We start from the raw sequence: 22,756 nt of genomic DNA on the forward strand, positions 1-22,756 counted from the left end.
ATCTCAATTTATGTACATTTGGTTAGATATTTCTTCCCTCTTAGCATGTTCTCAACCAACATTAATTTCAGGTTCCTATCTTGTGTTCTTTTAGAGAATGTAATGATCCCTTCTAAGATTTTAGCTGATATAAAAGTTTTATGCTTAAAAGAGACTCTTCAAAATGATAATTAAAAGGATGAAACTATAATGTTGAAATGACAGAATGGCATTCATATTATTGGACAAGGGGAGAATAGACATTCTAGTTAAAATGACTTATCTGGTTATTATCTGTGAGGGTGGTAGAAAGGCACACTTTTTTTTTTTTTAGAAGAAAGCATCAAAGAACTAGCCCCATTGCCCTATTCCTCCCAAACATGAAAAACTAAACACAGAGTAGCTGGAAATGAAAAATGTTTGCTTTTAAAACGATAGTTTAGATGATTTACAAAAAATTTATTGTCGAAGTCAGGAGGACCTGAGTTCAAAGCTGGTCTCACAAACTTAACATTTCCTTGTTGTGTGACCCTGAGTAAGTTACTTAACCCCAATTGTCTCTGAAAAAAAATTACTGTTGTTCAGTCATGTCTGATTCTCCATGATCCCAGTTGCAATTGTCTTGGCAAAGATACTGGAATAGTTTGCCATTTCTTCTCCAGCTTATTTTATAGAAATTAAGGCAAATAGGGTTAAGTGACTTGCCCAGGGTCATATAGTTAGTACACATTAGAAGCTGTACGTAAATTCAAGATGAGTTTTCCTGATTTCAGACTGAATGCACTATTCACTGCACCCCCAAAATTTAGCTCTTCTAAAAATTACTTCAATATTTATTGTTTTATAACTTTAAAGAGTTACTTTGGTTTACATGTATATAAAAGTGAGCAGGGAATTTTTATAAATCATGCTCTGAAAATGCTCTCAAAAGATCAAAAGTAAAAATTGTTACTTGGAATATCAATAATTTGATTTTTTTAATTGAAAAATGTTCCTATTAAATTGAATTATATAATTTAATTGAAAAAGCACACATGAGGTGCTACAAGTTTATATAAATCTCAGAATTATGTATATGGAGATAATATGTAAAAATGCATACACATATGTATATAACTTTGAGACAAGCAATTTGTATCAAATAAACATGACAAATTATTATGATGAAAACATTATTCATATTTTTAACCTCTGACTAAAATAGCCATTCAACTCTTGTTTGAAAGCTTTTCAGTTAAACCATTTAGTTTAAGAGTATTTCCTTCTTAGCAAAATAATGTAGATATCATCAGACTGCCTTCCTTCTCTAAATATTTATATTAACCTTGAGGAAAAAACTAACATTCTAACATTTCCTACTTTGGAGCTAACCAATTTTAAGGGGCTGCCTTGGAAAGTGTAGTAGGTGCCTCCTCACTTAAGGTCTTCAAGCTCAGGAGGGCTGACCATTACCAGGTACATTTTAGAAAGAATTCTTATTCAGATACATGTTAGACTAGATAGTTTCTGAAGATTTTTTTCAACTAAAGACATTCTATGAATCTGATCTGTTTGCTCCATTATTGTACCCTGGACTTAAGACAGAATTTGCTGTTTTTCTGCTAATTAGCTAAGTTGGGCAACATCATAGAGCTAGGGGAGGGAAAGTGTGGCCTGAGAAAGGCTCTCCCTCTTTTGAGATAGTGAATAATTATTGCTTTATTTATTTGAGATAGTGAATAATTATGGCAAGATTTGGCATACTACTCAGAAGCTACTGACCCCTACTGTCGAAAAACCACTAAGCTCTATAAATTATATTTGAAGTATTCTATCACCTTTTAAATTTAGATATGGAAATTTATGAAGCATTTAGAATATTAGCTCTGGAGGAAACAAAGAGAGCATCTTAGTCCAAAATATTTGAAAACACTTCATACATTCTCTATAATGACATGCAGGCATTTATAGTTATATCTGTACCTATCCAAAAAATATCAATCATTGATAATTGGAACTGTCCCCAACCAAACATTTCTTCATTATTTTAGTAATAAGGAGAAAATCCTCTAGAATCTTTAATAAGGACAAACACATAATCTTCTTTTGAAATACTTTTCATCCATCTTTCCAATAGGAGAAGAGTTTGGAGAATGACCAAATTATCGAGGAAAAAATATGGAATCAAAGAACACTTCAGATGTTAAATTATTTACAGGTAAGAAAAGAGATACTGACTTGCTGAAACCCCCGACATTGATGAAATGGCAATTATTAGATTAGCAATCTGTGGCATGTGAGATCCACAAATTCAGAAAACATTTTTTATTATAACTTTTTATTGACAGAACATATGCATGGGTAATTTTTACAACATTGTCCCTTGCACTCACTTCAGAAAACATTTTTGCTAGCTACCTTAGTTTATCATCTGATCCAACTCCCTTATTTTAAAGATAAGGAATTTAAATCTCTAAAGTTTCAGATATCCCTAAATGTTAATGCTTTCCCTTCCAAGCTACACTGTGTTTATTCTCTTTATATTTATTCTATATATACTTACATAGGGATTTGTATAATCCCCATAGAATATAAACTTGAAGATATTTATATCCCTAGTATCTAGCTCAGTGTTCACCATAATGGGTGATTAATAAATGCTTTTTGATTGATGGATTGAAATCTTCCCAAAGTCTTGCACAGAGGTAGCTATATTCCACAGTTCTCCTTACTTCTATTTTATGATATTTTCTACTTATGCTATTGTCATGACCAAGTCTGGTTATAAGCAAAAATGTAAAGTTTGACTCCCAGTCAATTACCCTTACCCTCGCCAAGTACATAGCTTGTATTCTGCTGCTCTTCTCAGCTTGACAATAAGTACTGTGGTGTTGACAACAGGTTAAAATATGATTCTTCCCAAAGATAATATATAAACAAAAAAGCTTTCCTTATGACTTATGAACCGTACCCCAACCCTTTCAATGGAGAACAATTGAAGACTCAATATACCACTTTTGAGGTCATTATATAACACTTAAACTAGTTCTGTAGTATCAGATAGAATAATGATTTTGATATTCCTGAAGTGAAAAGGCTGATCCAAGTCTTTCTTGTTTAATCGTTTTCAGTTGTGTCCAGCTCTGGGTTTTCATGGCAAAGACACTAGAGCGCTTTGCCATTTCCTTCTGCAGCTCTTTTTACAGAAGAGGAAACTGAAGCAAACAAGATTAAGTATTTTGCCCAGGGTAACACAACTAGTAAATGTCTGAGACTGGATTTGAATTCAGGAAGGTCTTCCTGATTGACTAGTTCTCTATCCACTGATGTACCTAGCTGCCCCATTTAAAATCAACTCCTAGCTCCTAGATAGATGTGTGATATTAGACAAATTATTTCATGTCCTTAACCCTCAAGTTCTTCATTTGTAAGGAGGAGATAATAATACTTACGACTAGCTTTCCTCACAGGCATGATGAAACGAAAGCATTTTGGAACTTGAAAGTGATAGACATGTTAACTCTTAGAAGCAACATGATGAAGCGTTGAATTTGAAGTCAAGGATTTTGACTTTGAATATTGATTCAGCTACATGTAGTTGATGTTGAGCAAATCATTTAACATCTCTGAAATTCACTTTTGTGTTCTATAAAATGAGGGGTTTGGACTCAATGAATTCAAAGTTCTCTTCTGACTTAAAATTTTGTGATCCTATTTATGTCAAATTTAGGGTTTTGTCATTAACTGATATTTTGATAAAATTTAGCAAGAATGTCTACTACTTCTACATCCAGAAATATGTCTATTCTCAAAATAATATTGATGATATTCATTTCATACCCTAAAATCTACTTTTGACTATCTTTTTTCCCTCTTTTTTCCTTTCTTCCCTTTCTTAGCATTCCAACAAAATGGGAATTGATTCCTTTAGCCTGATGAAACTCTGTCGAAACGATGACCAAAAGCAAGTTGCTGCCAAGTTTTATAGCTTCCTTGTCCTTAAGAAGCAACAAGTCATTGAGCTTAGTCAAAGTGCCCCCTATGCAGACATTATAGCTACAGTGGGACCAATGTTCCATCAAATATGAGCATCGGTGAGAAATCTCAAAGTCTGTGGGATTTCATTTGCAGAAGAATTTCTAACTAGATCTTTCAGTTCTTTGTAGAGTTACCTATGGAACTAGCTAAAAGTCTATCCTATGGGTGATAGAAAGTCTTCCCATTTTCTATCTTTAATGCCATAATGAGAGATAAAAACTGGAAAGTACGTGTATTGGTAGATGACTAATTATAATGGTACAGAGTTATTTTTTAATCATTTGATTTAAAATATTTTATCTAAGCCTGTTCATTTAGCTGAACATTACATTGAACTTTAAATAGATTTGCAATGGACAATCAATTTTGTTTTTATCTTTTAAAAGTGTGTAAGTGTGTTTAGAAATTATTTCAGAATGAAACAGAAATGCTTCTCTTGTAACTGGAATATTTTGCATTGAATTATTTAGATTTTATTGAGTTAATTAGCACTTAACTATTTCCTCTTATTTTACAATGGCGAATGTAATTTATATTTTACTTGCTATAAATGTACATGTTTGATTTGCCCTAAGTGCCTTATTTTATAGTCCTTGACATTCATCCTCAGTGAATCAAATCACCTGTGTCTTTTTAGTCTACTTGCAAGTCATTAATGTTCCCTGTCTGTTATTTGACACTCTTTTATATTTTTATAAATATTGTTTATTTGAAAATGTCAGCAAAGTAAATACTGTTTCTCATGGTAAAACACAGAAACATATTCACTATGGCATCTATGGTACAGGTCGTTGAAATAAACATCCTTCTCTTACTGTTTGCAAATTAGCATATGTTAAATATCTAAAGTAAATAGCCATCATTATTCTTATTTCAAAATGAGATTTAGAAATGTCTCCCTTTATACTTTTAGGAATCCATAGGACACTTTTCCCATGCTCATAACACTTATTAAAATATAGCAAAAATCTAAGACAGCATTTAAATGTATTTCCCTGTAAGAGTTGGATGGTTTAAGAATTACATTAGAACTGGAAGGCACTCTAGAACACAAAATATCCAAGCTACAGAAGATGTTAGAGGTTATTTATGTAGCTCTGGCTTGACAACACTACCACATTCCCTACCCAAAGATCAGAGTTAAGGGCAAACTTCGGGGATTTAGATAAATATTTCTCCCATTTTTAGTTCAATCTCCCTACTTAAAAAAAAAAAAAAAAAAAAAAAACAGAAATTGAAGCCCTAGAAAGTTAACACTTTTCCTTACCCATAAAGCATAAGTATAAATATCTCCCTCTCAGGCTTTGAACCAAAGAAGAAGCAAGTAGAAATGGTTAAAAAAAAAAAAGGAAAGCCCTCTCTGATGTAGATCCATTTATTTATTGAGTCTTCATGAAATTTTTCATGTGTGGCCCAAATAATAAATATATATATATATATATCACCTCATGATTATATTTTGATTTCAGTATTATATTATGAATTAATTCTTTCTCTATTAATAAACTTTAATGCTGAAATATGGAGTGACATTAAACAAATTATATTTTAATTCAAAACTAGAGTCAGAATGTTAGAGCTAAAAGGGCTCTCAGAAACTTACTTGTTTTTCATATAAGGAAACTGAGACAAGTAACTTAGAATTACTCACACATCTACTTTGAAGCAGAGTCTAAACTAGCACACAGATCTTCATTGAGTATTTTTTCTCTTGAGACACAGGTTATCCACTCATTAAGGAGAGCAGTGTACAAGTAAATTTTTCAAATCCAATTGTAATATAACTAATTTCAGTTCTCACAAGCCTCTGTTCTCTGAATAGTGATGCACAATAAAGATAAGTAATTATTTTTTAGATTAAAATCTTTTAGATTTAAAATCTTATGCTTCCTATCCTCCATTAGCATTAGCATCCTCTCTATTCAATTGGGATTCTGAATAATATTTATTATTCTAGTATATTACAAAGTCACCTGGTCTGTAATGTACCCATGATAATATTTCATTTGCTGCTTCCTCTCTGTCTAGGAGAATGATCTTGGGAATCCCTATCTCACTAGGAAAGCTGCTAGCAAAGACATCTGGGAAGTATAGTCTTTTAAGTTTTAAAAAAGACAACAACAACAAAAATGGAAGAAGGAAAAGGATCAAAAAGGAGAATTTTAAACATTCTTTCTCTATAAAAAACAGCAATTAGATGATTTTCTTTGGCTAAGTTTTGAATGTTAAAGATATATTTATTTAGAGATCTAGGTTAACCTTAAGACAGAATAATATATTTTAAAAAGCACTTTGACAAATACAGTAGAGGGCATGATCAGGAGGTGCCTAATCAAGTTTAACAAATTCAGACGATGAGGTCTTTGTTTTTGACATTGAAAATTTCTCCATGTAGAAGGTATAAATACCCGCAGTGTCACCACATTTGGGATGTTGTTTTGAAATTAATGGTGTCATCTTGATGGCATGTGAACTAGTACCCTTGCCTTAGACTTAACTATTGGGACTACAGTGAGGATGCCTGATTGAGTCATGACATTTGAAGAGATTAAATTACCTTCAAATACCTGTAATACTTGAACACAGTATTGGATTTGGCCTTTAAGAGAGCACAAACATTGCTGAGAGGAGAGAAAGGCAGAGGTGTCTGGAGAGCAGTTAGATATATACAGGTACCAGTTTTCTGGAAGGAAGATTTGACATAGTGCTGTTGTGGCTGCTCTATGTGTTCCAGGCAGCCATGCAGCCCCAGGAGAAGAGAAACCACATGTTCTCTGAAGCAGAAGAACCAGATGGTCAAAGAATCATAAGTGATTAGAGCCAATACATAGAGGAGGGGAGAGATTCCAGGACCTAGATCCATGGAGAGGAATGAAGGACAAAGCTGAGTTTTCTGATTCCCCATGATCTCTCAGATCTTTACAAAATAGAAATTTTGCACCAAAGATAAAGCAAATTCAGCTGTTTTCATAATATAGGACATCCAACATCCAAAAGAAGGTCTGAAAAAAATCCCAGTAACTGAAGTTTACTGACTCTGCAGTTCACTCATCATCCCTCCCCCACTTCTCCCACTATTAGCAGTGAGGCTGCACTAGCAGACCCAAGGACATGACACAGACTTATATCAAAAGCCACTGCATACCTCTATTTCCCCATCCTCCTTTCCTGGACCATAGAGATCCCAGGGCCAGGGTGCAGAAGTTTTCTCAGGACTAGGCAGCCAGTTTGGTCACAGGCCTTCAGGAGCTGGCCAGGGATTATAACCTGGAAGCACCAGCATTGTAAACCTCTGAATTGGTTGGTGCCAGGAAAAATAGGCTCTTACTTGCTGGAATGAGACCAGAAAACTGAGGGAGTGGGTCAGGATAGGACACCATGTATGTGAAGGGACTATTCAGCACTTCACATACGGAAATAGTTCTGAACCCAGTTAGAGTCGAGTCTGAGCACTGACCACTTACCTAAGCAGGTGAACCATGTATTGCCAAGAGTACGAGAAAATTGAGACTCTTTGAGATCCAACCCCCAAGGAATATAAGGGAATGGGGGGAGGGGCTGAAAGTACCAAAGATTTCAGGAAGACGAAAACTGAATGACTGAACATAAGCAAGTAGGTCAACAGAAAAAAACAGTAACAACAGAGGGAAATATGGCCTCCAGAGCTAATAAATTAGCTCAACCATTTATGAATCAATATTGCAAAATAAAGGGAAATGATCGCTTGAGGAGACAGAGGAAGGGCCCTGTGGAATTTGAGGAGTACATGGAACCACAACACATTGTTCCTAAGTGATTTAAAGATAAATGAGAATTATGAGAACAAAATTTATTCCCTTCACAGTAAAATAATGAACTATAGAAAAGATTAAATCTACAATGGGAAGCCTCATCAAAGAAATAAAGGAAAGAGCAATAGATTAGAAATGCATATATACAGAAGTAAGACAATCTAGAAGAGAAGCAAAAAACATTAACAAAAATATGCTTACCCTCCAAGCAAAGCATATTGAATTCAAAGATAGAATGGTCAGAGACAACCTGAGGATCATGGATCTCCTAAGAGAACATGATGCAGCAAAAATTCTTGACACAATAATGAAGGAAATAATAGGAGAGAACTGCCCAGAACTTCTGTACATTAGAAAATAAAATTTATTTTTTTGATATTTTTCCCAATTACATATTAAAACAAAATGAAATTTCAACTGAAAGAATTCACAAGTCACTAAGTAAAAAAATCCAAGGCTGCAAACTCCAAGATACGTAGTGATAAAATTTAACAATTCAATTCCGAAATAACAGTTTCTATAAGTCATCAGAAGAAAGACCTTCAAATACAAAGAAAAGGACATTTGAATAATGCAAGACTATTCTGCACCCACTAGAAAAAAGAGGAGGAAATGGAATAATATGTTCTGAAGAGCAACAGAGTATATATGTAACCCAGGATAACCTATCCTGCAATCTGAGCTTAACCATAAAGGTGGATATTCAATAATAAAGAGTTTTAAATATTTTTAGAAATCTCTTCAGAATTGAAGAATTAGTGACAACAGGAAGACCAGCAAGAGACTTTTTTCTAAATGTACATAAGGAGTTGGGTAAAGATGAAAATCTGGTAAAGGTGATAGTAAAAAGGTAAACAGGATATTACCACTGTCAATACCTTGCCTACAGATAAATCAAAGCTATTTTTATATGTTACAATCATGAGAGAGTACATAAAAGTGGAGGGGGGAGAGGAAAGTAGAGGGATAGAATGGAAAGAGGGATGTAAGAGTAATCAAATAAAGAACTAACAATCAGGAAAAGGTGACCTCTGCAGTTTCAGAAAGAAAAGAGCCCATAGGAGAACGGATGAGGAGGAAAGGGACGGGGGGCTAAAAAAAGAGGGAGAGAGAAAAGAAGTTTTACTTTGAGGGTAGGAGGTAGATCCACTGATGAATGCTCCTATGAATGAAGAGAGAAACCGATGGTCTTTGAAAGAAGATGAGGACCTTATACTGGATAAGGCCTGGGAGGATTTGGTGCTTGCAAAGTCTATTTGCCCTAGGAGAAAAGGAGTTGGAATTCCTGGGAGCAACTGGCACCTGGAGGAGTGGAAGAGCATGGATATGGTAGGAGATTTCCAGGCAAAGATTTTAAAAAGTGAAGATATGATATAGCTGCATAATTAGGGAGAGAGTAGAGAAGGGCTTCTACCATGAAGTTGTATCCTTTCTGACAACTGAAATACCTGACATTGTTCTGGAAAAGGGAAATCCATAGGGAAAAATCCTATTAGACAGTGGCAGAAAGCATAGAAATGTATACCTTTAAAGCTTTGATTACATGAAGAATATATAGAAAAGAGAGAGACCAGATAATTATAAAGATCATGAAACAGAGAATGAGTGTTCACAGTTAACACAAAGAGAAGACAGATAATAAAGAGAGCAAGAGACAGATCCTTCTTGGAGGGAGATGCAAAACAATGATTTTTAAAAACTACTGAACAAAACTAACTGAAGGGGAAAATAGAAAAGAAAAATATCAGAAAAGAAGAGGGGATCAAAAGTGAGGAGAAGAGAGTCAGTGGGGAAAGAGTTACCTAAAAAAAATTAAAATAAAAATGACATTCACCATATGAATGTATAAGCCTAATCTTTGAGAAGTGAATGAATATATCTCCCAGTAACTTTCTCCATTCTTTCTTTTTTCTGTGGAGTAATTGGGATCAGTGATTTGCCCAGGGTCTCACAGCTAGGAAATGTTAAATGTTTGAAGACAAATTTGAACTCAGGTTCTCTTGACTTCAAGGCAATGTTCTTTCCACTTTACCATCTAGTTGCTCCAGCTTTCTTCTTTCAAAGGAGCTTCAATCATTGAGTAGTATTAAATCAGGAGATATTGGTACCTGAAAAATGCAGAAGAGGAGTTGTTTTGATTATGGATTAAGCTCTAATATCTTTGTCCTAGTTTTCTGTTAGCTAAAATGAAGCCTATCTTATTTTCAATAAATAGCTAACTAAAATGTTTGTATGGGAGCAAAAAGTATTATACTTTTTTTCCTAAAGACCTAGACCCACATTAAATTCTCATGTTCCTAGGTAAGACCAGTTCAATGAATAATTTGAGATATACCCCCAAGATTGAATTTAGTTTGTATAAATCCAGAGCTGAGATTCTGGGTCACATAACATATAGTTGTACCAAATTTTCAAGCTAGAAAGTTTTATCACCTTTATTGATTTATCTATTCCTCAAGTAAATCTTTGCTCCCAATTTATAGTTATTGTTTTGTTTTAATTTAAAGCATACAGATGAGGAAGAATGTTTGATGAGGAGGTAGAATGAAAAATGATAATGAATGAAAACAAATTTCTGGGTTTATGTTAAAGGAGCTTATAACAAATAATAAATACCTGGTGATACTAGAAGACACAGAACTAAAAGATAACAGCAAAAAAAAAAAAAAAGAATTATTGTGGATTGAAATTTAATTCTCTCAATGTAGGATATGAGAATAATAGAACTTTTGAAGTGGAAGGGATTTTAGAGGATATCTACATCAACACCCTCATTTTATAGCTGTAGAAACTAAGGAATAATGTGAGTCTAAGCATAGATTTAGATCTGGAAGGACCTTAGGATTACTTTAGTTCATAGTCTTCCTCATATTACAAATGGGGAAACTTAAATCACTATTGATTAGAGATATCCAAATTAAAACTACTCTGAGGTACCACTTCATACCTTTCAGACTGGCTATCAGGGGTCCTCAAACTACGGCCCATGGGCCAGATGAGGCAGCTGAGGACGATTATCCCCCTCATCCAGGGCTATGAAGTTTTTTTATTTAAAGACCCACAAAACAAAGTTTTTGTTTTTACTATAGTCCAGCCCTCCAATAGTATGAGGGACAGTGAACTGGCCCCCTATTTAAAAAGTTTGAGGACCCCTGGAGATGATAGGAAAGGATAATAATAAATGTTGGAGGGGATGTGGGAAAAGTAATACACTAATGTATTATTGTTGGAGTTGTGAAATGATCCAACTATTCTGGAGAGCAATCAGGAACTATGCCTGAAGGGATATGAAACTATGCATACCCTTTGATCTAGAAGTGACATTACTAGGTCTGTAGCTAAAGGAAATCATAAAGAAGGGAAAAGGGAAAAAGTGCAAAAATGTTTGTAGCAGCTCTTTTTGTGGTAACAAAGAATTGGAAAAGGAACAGATGCCCAACAGTTGGGGAATGGCTGAACAAAATGTGGTACATGAAGGTAATTGAATATTATTATTCTATAAACAAGCTGATTATAGAAAGGCCTGGAAAGATTTACATGAACTGATGCTGAGTGAAACAAGTAGAAGCAGGAATACTTTGTATTCTATAACAGCAAGATTGTGGGATGCTCAATTATGAAAGGCTTGGTTCTTTTCAGTAGGTCAGTGATCCAAAATAATCCCAACAGATTTTGGACAGAAAATGCCATCTGCAACCAGAAAAAGAACTAAGAGACAATATAAATCAACACATGCTATGTTCACTTCTTTTTTCTGTTTTGTTTTTTATCTCTCCCATGGTTTTTCCCATTTGCTCTGATTTTTCTTTCCCAACATAATTCATAAAACAATGTGTATTAAAAATAATAGACTAAAAACAAATGGGGAAACTAAGGCCAGACAGATTAAATGACATAAGGAAGAATATCCCAACAATTAATTGTTGGGTTGTTTGTCACATCCAACTCTCTGTGACCCCATTTGGTGCTAACTTGGCAAAGATACTAGAATGGTTTGCCATTTCCTTCTCTAGGTCATTTTACAGATGAGTAATTGAGGTAAAAATGACTAAGTGACTTGTCCTGGAATCAAATTTGAACTCAGGTCCTTCTGACTTCAAATATTTCAGTTTGGGAGGGAATGATAAAAAATAATAGAATTTCAAAGGAAAAGTTGTCTTTGAGAAAAACAAAAATTCAGAGCTGAAAAGGATCTTAGACATAGAATTTAGAATCAGAGCTAAAAAGAATATTAGAATATACAGTGTCAGAACTTAGGAAATAAAATTAAGAGATGGAAAGGATCTCAGAACAAAGATTGTTAGAACTGGAGAGGACCTTGGAACTCAGAATGTAAAAGATGGGAGACTTCAAAACAAAGGCTGTTTAGAACTGGAGAGGACCTTAGAACTCAGAATATGAGAAGTGGAGAGGCTGTTTAGAAATGAAGAGAACCTTAGAACACAAAATGTGAAAGATGAAAAAGACCTTAGAACAAAGACTGTTTAAAACTGAAGAGGACCTTAAAATACAAAATGTGAAAAGTGAAAAGAACCTCAGAAGAAAGGCTGTTTAAAACTGGAGAGGATCTTAGAACACAAAATGTGAGAGGTGAAAAAAAAACTCATAACAAAGGCTGTTAGGAGTGGAGAGGACTTTAAAACACAAAATGTGAGAGATGGAAAAGACCTCAGAAGAAAAGCTGTTTAGAATTGAAGAGAACCTTAGAACTCAGAAGATGAGAGATGGAAGACATCTGTGGAAGATATACCAGAAGAGAAGACACTGTGCTACAATGGGAGAAACCTGGATCTGAAGCCAGAGCACTTAAATTGAAACCCCAGTTCTGTTACTTGCTCCCTCCATTACCTTAATAAGTCTCTTCACCTTTTTGAAGGTCTTAGTTTCCTCATTTGTAAAATGAGAAGGTTGGACTAGATGACTTTGAAGGTTCCTCTAAGCTTCCAAATCTATGATCCTTTAGCTCTAGATCAAAGAATCCAACCCTCTATTTTATAGATTTGATTCAATAAGCATCTGGTACAGACTATGCTGGGCTATACCGGTCCTGGGAATATGAAGACAAAAATGAAAGATCTTTATTTTTAAAAAGCCTATATGTAGTTTTATCTACAATGTGAAATCAACACATACATAGAAAAATAAATGCCTTTCACTCTTTCTGTTTTTGTTTGCTTACATTTTGTTTTCTTTCTGTTTTTTTCTTCTTGATCTGATTTTTCTTATGCAGAAAGATAACTGTATAAATATGTATACATATATTGGATTTAACATATATTTTAACATATTTAATGTATTGGACTACCTGCTATCTAGGGGAGGGGATGGAAGGAAGGAAGGGATAATTTGGAACACAAGGTCTTGCTGATGGTTTTGAAGATGTCATTCAGATTGTAAACTCGGATGATTAAGAAGAAAATGATGTCCTCAATGGTAATAGTGAAGTTTGGAATGCAGTAGGTTTGGTGGGAAACATAATATGAGAACAATGCCGATCACAACTTTTGCATGACTTCTCATTATATGAGATTTACTGTCCACCAAAACAAAAAATGGGGGGAGGAGGAGAGAACCCTTGCTCATCAGTTACTTCCCTGAGGGGCAGGGAAAGAAATGGATATGCTGTATGGGGATGGAGAGTGTCCCAAATAATGCCTGTGATGCTATTGCTGTGTTTAGGTTTGAGCTGCTGAAAGAGGCCATCCTGAATATGTCAAGGTATTTGGAGACACCTGTTTTCCAGAGCTAAGACCCAGCAAGCAAGCTATACCCTGGGCTTGGCTAACAACTATCCTTCGCACTCATATTCCGGCAAAATATATTGATTTAACTAGATGTGTTCTCTGAGGGATTTATTATTTTCATATTAATCAGTAATTATTTAGATTTGTTGGAGCTCCCTTATTTCCCAGGGACCTGAGAGCCACAAACAGCTGACATGCTGCAGCAGAAAGTAAGCAATCACCTCTCCTGACACCTTTGTGTAAGTGCTAAGTAACCAAATCAGAGGCTACCCTCCTGTTGCCACAATGATGACTCTGGTTCTGTACCCTGCTGAATGACCATAAGGTTCAATGGCCCTAAAGATTTGAGACAATCACAAGATTCAATGATTCCCACAGGACCTAACAACATCTGTATTGTCCCAAGAAATGCCAATCATGGGAATTGCTTACCCAAGACCTAAGAATGCCCTGTCTTTTTGTGGTTTTCAGGAATAAATACGGTACCCCTGCCAAAAGCCAAAAGGTCTCCTCCTGAGGAGGACTTCTGCTTGCAAACATTTTCTCACTTTGAAATTAACCTTCTGTTTGATTTTTAATGGTCCTGTCTCTAGCCCTCTTTGTTCGTGTCTGGCCATTGATAGGTTAGAGACTTGTTCTGGGCCAGTTGAAACAGATTAGGCGCTTGTATCACAAAGGGAACAAGAAGAGTGGGAGAATGTTAAGGGTGATAAGAAAAGTCATACTGTGTTGGAGGCAAGCCCTCAATGGACTATTTCAGGGAAAATGGGATGGAATACATCTTCCTGACTGCTCTTCCTCTATGCTTTGGGGGTAGGTCATGACAGAAGGGCAGATAGGTGTGAAGTGGATAGAGCACCAGCTCTGAAGTTAGGAGGACCTGAGTTCAAATCTTGTCTCAGACACTTAACACAGACCCTGGCCAAGTCACTTAATCCCAATTGCCTCAGCAAAAGAAAAAAAAGAAAAGAAAAGAAAAAAAGAAAATTGCTATAAATTCACAAAAACAGTTCTATGGCAGAGGAAGGAAATGAAGCCAGGTTGTCCTGACTCTGACTAGTTCTCTGTCTACTATACTATGCTATCTTGCTCTCAAATTAATTTGGGGGTTCAGGAGGAAGAGGGAGAAACATTGCAACAGGAAGGGCATCCAGTAGGAGAGAGCACTAGGAGTGAGGCTGGAAGGAAACTAGGGACTCCAAGAAGTAAAAGAAAAAAGTGATATCATTTGTGGCAAAGCAAATCAATTGTTTGTTTGTTTATTGTTTATCTTTCGTTCTCAAAGAGGACCAATAACATCACTAGGATGATGTCTTGAGTTATGTGTGAGCTCAGTAAAGTCATCAATTTTCCCCCTCCTCCAGAATCATCAAAATCCAATGGCAAGACAAAAGTCATGATGGTTTCATATGGATTGTATCAAGAATATCCAGCAATCTAGTGGCTGAAATGTAAAGTACATAGGAATTCAATGTTGAATCAGTCTAGAAAAATAGATTAGAATTAGCTTATAAAATGCCACTAAAAGAATATGTATTTAATCTTTTGGGCAATAGGGAACAACCATAGCTTCTTGAGTCAGGACATGACATGATCAGACCTAAGCTTTAGGAATATCAATTGAATGGTTATGTGGAGAATGGATTGGAGAAGAGAGACACTTAAGCTAGGAATATCAGTTGGAGTCTACTACTCCAGGCATATGTTAGATATAGTATCAGAAAACCTGGATTAGATACTGACTCTAATACTTATTACCAATATAACCTTGGACAAATAATTTAACATCTTCCCTTTCCTTTTCCTCTTCCCTTCCCCTGAATTTTCCCTTTTTTCTCCCATAAATTGAGTAAGTTGGTCTTAATGATATATAAGGTCCCTTCTAACTCTTCATCTCTGATTCTATGATAGGTGATAAAAGACTGACCTAGGATGGTGGTGAAGTGAGTAGAGAGAATTAATAGAAGAGATGATGTAAAATTAAAACCAACTTGGCAAATAATTGGAGACATGTTGAGGGGTGAGAAGAAAGGGAAGGGAGAGAGATAGGTACAGAATCAATCATTCAACAAGCATGTATTAAACATTTACAATGTGCCAGGCACCAAACTAAGAACTGGTGATAGAAAAAAAAAAAGTTTAATACAGTCTCAGTCCTTAAGGAGATCACATTTTGGAGGAGGAGACAATTTGTTGTTGTTCAGTTGTTTTGATTGTGTCTGACTCTTGGTGACCCTATTTAGGTTTTCTTGGCAGTTATTGAAGTGGTTTGTCATTTCCTTCTCCATCTCATTTTGCAGATGAGGAAACTGAGGCAAATAGAGTTCAATGGCTTGCTCTGAGTCACAAAGCTAGAGGTTTGAAATCCGCTCTTTCTGGCTCTAGGCCTGGCACTCTATACATTGCCAAGAAAACCCCAAAATGAGATCACAAAGAGATGGACACCCAGCTGTCCAGGTAGATATTAGAGACATACAAGATACATACAGAATTGATAGAAGGCAATCTTAGAGGAAAGGCACTGGTATCTGTGGAAACTGGAAAAGACCTACTGCCAAAAGTGGAATTTTAACTGTCTTAAAGGAAGCTTCAAGGAGGCAAGTTGGCAACAGTGGCAAGTGCTAGAGAGAAACCAAGAAAGATAAGGATTGAGAGAAGGCCTTTGGCTTTATTAATTCACCGGTATCCTTGGAAAGGACAGTCTCATTTGAATGATGAGGTCAGAAGCCAGATCACCAGGGACTGAGAAGTGAATTGAGGTATATAGACGTACAGGCTACCAGCATAAAAAGTTTTTCCTAGGAATTTGAATGTGAAAGGGAGAATGAGGAAACTGAGGTTCAGAAAGTCACAGAGCTGGCTTGGGATGATAAACTATAGAGTTCATGTATCACCCTCTTATTTTAAAGAGGGAGAACAGAGATCCCGAGGGTAAGTGACTTGCCAAAGTAGGTAATAAGTAGCAGAGCTGGGATTCAAACCCAGATCGTTTGTTGACAAACGCAGTACCCTTCCTGTTACCCCACACTGCCGCCTATTATAAGCCAGTTCTCCTTCCCCCGTGCTACAGGTGAGGCGGAGATCGCGTTTCATGCTTATCCCAAGAGATGATACAATTGAATAGTTTCGTCCTCTGGTTGCGCCTCTGCCTCTGCCAGGTACCCACTATCTCTTTAAGAGGAAAACCGAAGACGGACAAATTACGCAGCTGCATGTGAACAGACTGGCTCAGCCCTCCCTCCAGCCGGCTCTCCCTTCCTCCTTTCCCTCGCTGCAGCCGAGCCAGCCACCTCCAGTAGGCGCTCCCGAGAGCGGCTCTGCTCAGCCGCAGCGGAGCAGCCCTGGCAGCCGCTGCTATGGAAGCCGAAGCAGGTGATGGGGCTAGCTCCAGAGACCGCTGACCCCCGACCTCCCCTCTCCTCTTCCCTTCCGTTCTCTCCTCTCCCCTTCGGGCTCCCCCCGGCCGGGGCTGGGGACACCACCCCAAGTCTGCAGAGGGCAAAGGGTGTGGTGGGGGAGGGGAGAGACCCCTGGCTCTCTGCCTTGGTGTCTGTGGGGAAGGGACTTGGCCCCTGGGAGGGACCACTGGCTCTGCCCCCTGTTGATGGGGGCTCGACCTCCTGTCTCCTGGGCCTCAGGTTGCTGAAGCGGAGTTGGCCGTCTGCAGCTGCTACTGCAGAGGCGCTGCGCCAAGCGGGACTGAATCGAGCGAGCCGGTGCGGGCCGCTGAGCGGACTCAGGTGAGAGTAAAGGGGCTGGGGATGGGGGTTGGGGTGCGGGGGAGGACGGGGGGAGATTGCACTGCATCACTGTGGGAGGGAAGCCTGCGGCCACGGCGGAAAGCGGGAGGGGGGGAGGCAAGAGAGGGAGCTGCGGTAGAATCCCTTAGAGAACGCTAGGCCCGGGAGGGGTTAGTCGTGACTCATCCTCCCCCCTCTCCTACCCCTCCATTCCCCTGCATCCTCCCTTCTCCAGACCCCCTCCAGCATAAGCAAACTTAGTAGAGGAAGGCAGTGTTGATTGGGATGCGCAGATTAGCGGGTGTGTGTGTATGTGTGTGTGTATGAGTGGGTGTATATGTGTATAGGAGGGTGTAATACCCCTCTCCAGAGATGGTTTCTACCCTCTAACCTTTCCTTTTTCCTCTTCTGTTTCCCCCTCCTTCCCCTAGCATAAGAAAAACTTAGGGAAGAAACAAATGCTAATTGGAATAGGGAAGGGCAGATGGGGTAGTGAGGAGGGAGTTATGTGGAGTGAGACCCCAAAGAGATAAGGGAATGGAGGCCTTTGATCTTGGAGCAGGGAGTGGATAGAGGAGTGAGGAGTGAGAGATGGGAGGGAGAAGGAAATGGGTGTGTAGATATAGAAAAGGCTGGTAAGTAGGGGTTAGAGTGTAATAACCCCTTACCCTCCCCCCTCTCCAAGGTCAGTGCTTAGAACCATCTCCCAAGAAAAATCACTTGAGGTTCCGGGGATGGCCAGGCAAGTCTGGGAACATCCGGCTCCTTTCAGGGTGTCCTCAAGGCTTGCTGTCACCTGAAGGGACTCTGGTTAGGAACCCCTCCCCCAGATTTTTCCCAGGTCCTGATGCTGATCTTCCTGTGTTCCTATTCTGGGTCCTTTTGACAGATGCTGCTCTAATCGTCTTTCCCAGATTGTCTTTCCTTCTTTGCACAGAGGGAGGAGACCCCCCACTTAAAACCTCAGAGGACATTGCCTTTGGGGTCGGGACCCATCCTACAGGATTGGAGAAGTTGTCAGCCTTTGGGTGCAATGTGATGTAGGAAAATCACTGGGTTGGGAATCAGGATGCTTGGGTTCTAATTCTGAGAATTGCTCTATTAGTCATGTGCCTATTGCAAGGAATTTTCTTCCTCTGGACTGCATATCCTCCATCTGTAGAATGAAATATTGGATCAGATGATCTTTGTAAATACTGCCCAAGCAGGGACTGAATCTCCAGTAGAGAAGAAAAATGTCTTCTTCTCACAGCCCAAAATTTAAACTTGGGTGGCTTATGTATGGAACCTACCTAAGGTCTGAGGTTGTCTCTTTTAACTCGAAGATTAGACAGTTCCCTGGTGAAGTGTTGACCTTGTCGGCCTAAAAAAAACAAAAGAGGTGCCCTGACATACATGCAACCTCCTTTCCTGGTTCTCCTTTTCTTCTTCTCTCCCTTCTTTTCCATCAAACCCTAGAGCCTTACCAGTCGTCATGTTACTGTGCCTTCATTAGGCACCTCTGGGAGTAGAATGGGGGTGGGGGAAGGTGGTATAGCTACACACACACACACACACACACACACAACACACACACACTACACACACACACACACACACACACACACACACATACACACACACACCTCTTTTCCAACCAGAGCTGATGGTGTTTCTACTAGGAGATAATGAAGGCTCAAGTCTGCCCAGGAGGCAGGAAGCTGAGGGATCGACTGTAATAGAATGTTTCCATTGCAAGGGTTTTGACAGCCTTGAATGTAGAAATACCTCCCTGTGCTGGGGAAGTTTCTTGGAGCATGCCCCAAGAAACCTTAGGGACCCTATCTTCCACAGAGAATGAAGGAGCAAAGAAGTTGGGGGGAGGGGAAGGGTGAAATGAGTCATTAAGACTCCAATTTAAATGGTGAACACTTCTTCAATAGAGCTCTCAAAGAACATTTAGCGAAACCATTTCCCCATTGATATTTTTTAAATTTGTCTCCCATTCTACTCTCTCCCCAAATCAAGATGTTTTCTTGCCCTGAATCGTTTCTCCCAAAGTGTATTTTTTTTCAATACTTACCAGGGATTTGGGTAGATAGATTATAATGCTTTGAATTCTCTGTCTATGATAGTCCTTGTTCAGTGCTGGAGAAAAATGGGGCCAAGTTTTTGCCACACCAAAAGAATATACAAACCTAGATGTGCTGGTGGCTGACAGATGTTTTTTGCTCCCCTCAGAGACAGCATGGTGTAGTGGAAAGAATATAGAATATTGTTCAAAGGGCCTGGATTAGAACTCCATCCCTGCTATGTAATTACCTATGGTCACACACTTAAACCTTTTTGTGCCTCTTTTTCCTTATTTCTAAAATAAGCAGGATGTTCTAAAAATTTCCAGTAATATTTGGCATTGATCTGTCGTGAAAGTACTTTACATGAGAGGCAGCGTGGGATGACAGGTCAGGAGCTGGTCTCAGAGCCAGGAAGACCTGCATTCGAATCCTGTCTCTGTATCACACTGGCTGTGTTTCACAGTTCAAATCTCTTAATCTCTCAGTGCCTAGACAAATCCTCTAAGACTCTTACTAGCAGAAAGGATGCCAACATGCATTAGAAAAGGGAGTGACCTACTGGATGAGGTTATACCAACGAAATCATAGGTTCAGTCTCTTTCCCTAAAATACCTTAAATCTATTATTTTCTTTGAGCTATAACTACTCTGTAAGGGAGATGGTATATCATTATGTTTCCAGATAAGACAGCTGAAGATGACCTTTGATATTCTCTGACTCTGTGACATGGAACAGATGCCAGACAGGAAAAGAAGCAAATGGGCCGGAACTGAGACATTTATTTGTCTTCAAGCCTATTTGAAAAGTATATGGTGAATGTCCTTCTCTGAACTGCTATCACCTCACTGTGTGACCTTAGTCAATCACTTTTCTGTGGGCCTCAGTTTTCTCATCTGTAAAGAAATCAGATAAGCTTGTATTTGATTATTTCTAAATTCCTTCCTGTTTTGTTTTTAACATTCTCATTTTTGAATTCCCTGCTGATCTTATGAGTTGAAAATACAGCTTTGTCCCAATGCAAGGGAAAATGGCATTAAGATAACCTGGTCTTATTGTCTATGTTAGACCTAGGTGGAATCATATTTTAAACCTCCCTCTCATCTATAGACTAGTTCCTGCTATTTCAAGAGTGCTTTCTACTCATATTAGCTTCTTCTATCAGCACTGTCAAAGTAACTATAACGCCTTAGAAACTAATCAAGTTCAAGTTCATGACTGAGCCCCCAGCCAAGGAGACTTCTTTTTTGGTTCTTAGGTTTCTCCAGTGAGAGGATTCCATGGGGGCCCTTGGAGAGCTTGTTCCATGATTAAGTATTGTGATTCCTAACATCAGTCCTCAGGAGGCTAATAGAGCATACTTTGATGCTCAGAAAGTCTAATGTTGGAGGTTATTGTTGTTTATCCTTCGTTCTCCAAGAGGGCCATGACATCAGGGAGGTTATATTATGACCTGCAAGTGAATTGGATTTAAGTGAGGGGAGGCTATGCAAGGTGACCAGCCTCACTTTCCCCTCCAGTGCCATCTCAGCCCAGTGGCCAGATGTAGTTCGAAATGACTGGAGATGAACCTGAATGAAATGGGAAACCTTGGCCTTTTAAGCTAAGGACTTCAACAGGTCTCAGTTTAACTGAGGATGCACCCATTTAGTGATTAAGGTTAGATAGCAATTGAGACAATGAATCTCCTCTTTCATCTTGTCCAAAATTTTTAATAAATAAATGAATGTTACACAGACATTCACAGATTTGGGATCATCACTTGTGGGAAAGGTATTGTTGCTCAGTTCTATAAACCACATGAAGTTTTCTGAAACCTAGGCCATCAGAACAAGTAGAGATCATGTGTGCATTTCCCAAGTAGCTACAATTAAACAAAAGTTTAATTTGAATAGCACAAATCTAGTGCTATTGGACAGGAATCCTCTACAAGTCTTCAGAAAACATAAAGTTACATTTGATACATTGCATCTTTATGTGGGAGCCAGATCATCTGACACTTCTTATACCATCAGCATGTATTTAACAAATGTCTGTTGTGTTCAGCAGTCATAAAAGGAAATTTAAAGATCAAATTCAACCTTTTCATTTTGTAGAGTTGGAAAATGAGGTCCCAAAGGGGAAAGAGATTTTTGTAAGTTCATACAACTGGTTAGTGGTAAATCTAGACTAGAACGCAGGTTCCAGGCGTTTCCCCCTGTACCAGTCCTCTGAATTGAGGAACCGAGTGATTGTCCGTGAAACAATGTAGCTGAGAAGTCTCAAACCTAGATCAGCAGTCAGTAATGGGCTAAGTGATGTTTGGCTGATTGTGGAGGGGATCTGCATTTCAGACCCAAGGTTATCTACACAACTCCTGAGGTCCTTTCTAACACCAAGGGAAGAGGATTGTCCTAGCCCCCTCAGTCTCCTCAGATCCCCCCGAGTTTCCTCAGCTCTAGATTTTTTACATTCCAGTGTTCTTTCCAGTGCTAAAAGTTTGTAATCCATATTTTGTTTGAGCAGAACTTTCTCTGGTTGCCTCTATCTGCACATGCCCCTACAAGAAAGCCGCTGAGCTTCATTGTGAGATGATTGTTATTCAAAAGGTCCCTTCCCTGCTTCTTTAGTTTTCTTGCCGTCATGGTGGATAAAAGGGGCCAGAGTTGTATATTTCTTTTCTTTGGCTCAGCAATAGCAGCATCAGTACCCAGGCTCCTGTGCTCCTAATTTGGAATATGCCCTCTGTGCCCTGTTAGCCTGAGCCACTTACTGAAGGGGTACTTTTTCTGGGGTTGGCTGGGCTGGTGTTGTGAAAGGCTGGGCCATTAAGGCCTTGGCTGGGGACAGTGGTAGGGCTGGGCGGCTTCTCTGAACAAGGCTCTGTAGAAATCCAGTAGAGGTGGGGACTTGGCAGGGCAGCCTGTGAAAGCTGGCACAGATGGCTTCCTCCAAAGAGATGCAAGGAGAGGTTGTCTGGCAACCACTGGCTTGGAGTGGCAGTTCTGTCAGAAAGCAGCTGTCCTGAGGCTGAAGCCTGAAGGTGCTAGAAGTGAACCATTGAAGGGTCAGGGGTAGTTGTGTTGTTGGGGATGGGAGGAAGGGGGATGTGTCAGGGAAGGAAAGTAAAACTAGCCTGACCCAGGAATATTGTCTATTGTAGAATTTTGTGATTTTAAGCTCTAAAGGGTCTTAGTCCAGGAGCTTCACTTTCTAAAGGAGGAAACTGAAGCCCACAAAGGGAAAAATGATTTTCCCAAGATCATCCAGCTACCAGAGCCAGCGTTCAAATCCAAGTCCTCTGATTCAAATCTAGTCCTATTTCCAGTGTCTGGAAGCTGCATCTGGTTCCCTACAGCCACTGCAGAGACCAGAAGGTGACCTACGGGAGGTCTTAGAAAGGATGAGTTCCTTCCCTGCAGGACAGTTACTGATGGTTATTAGATAATAGATTC

General features: G+C 38.6%; 2 protein-coding genes across 7 annotated transcripts in view; both read left to right on the top strand.

Annotated features, from left to right (window-relative positions):
- RAD21L1 (RAD21 cohesin complex component like 1) overlaps window positions 1–5,523 on the top strand; it is a 63,939-nt gene extending 58,416 nt beyond the window's left edge. For 2 of the 4 annotated variants that reach the window (XM_031954157.1, XM_012553637.3), the window contains 2 exons: window positions 2,096–2,176; window positions 3,858–4,046. In XM_031954157.1, coding sequence (XP_031810017.1) covers window positions 2,096–2,176; window positions 3,858–4,046 — 270 coding nt within the window. Of the gene's footprint in view, window positions 1–2,095; window positions 2,177–3,857 lie in introns of all 4 variants that reach the window. The other 2 variants (XM_031954158.1, XM_031954156.1) reach the window with 2 other exon arrangements.
- Window positions 5,524–16,635: 11,112 nt separating this feature from the next.
- Window positions 16,636–22,756, top strand: part of SNPH (syntaphilin) — a 46,247-nt gene continuing 40,126 nt past the window's right edge. For 2 of the 3 annotated variants that reach the window (XM_031954165.1, XM_031954166.1), the window contains exons 1-2: window positions 16,636–16,903; window positions 17,170–17,271. The gene's annotated coding sequence lies outside the window, so the exon portion shown is untranslated. The remainder of the gene's footprint in view (window positions 16,904–17,169; window positions 17,272–22,756) is intronic. The other variant, XM_031954167.1, reaches the window with a different exon arrangement.

Source organism: Sarcophilus harrisii, chromosome 2 (genome assembly GCF_902635505.1).
Source record: "Sarcophilus harrisii chromosome 2, mSarHar1.11, whole genome shotgun sequence".
Taxonomy (NCBI): domain Eukaryota; kingdom Metazoa; phylum Chordata; class Mammalia; order Dasyuromorphia; family Dasyuridae; genus Sarcophilus; species Sarcophilus harrisii.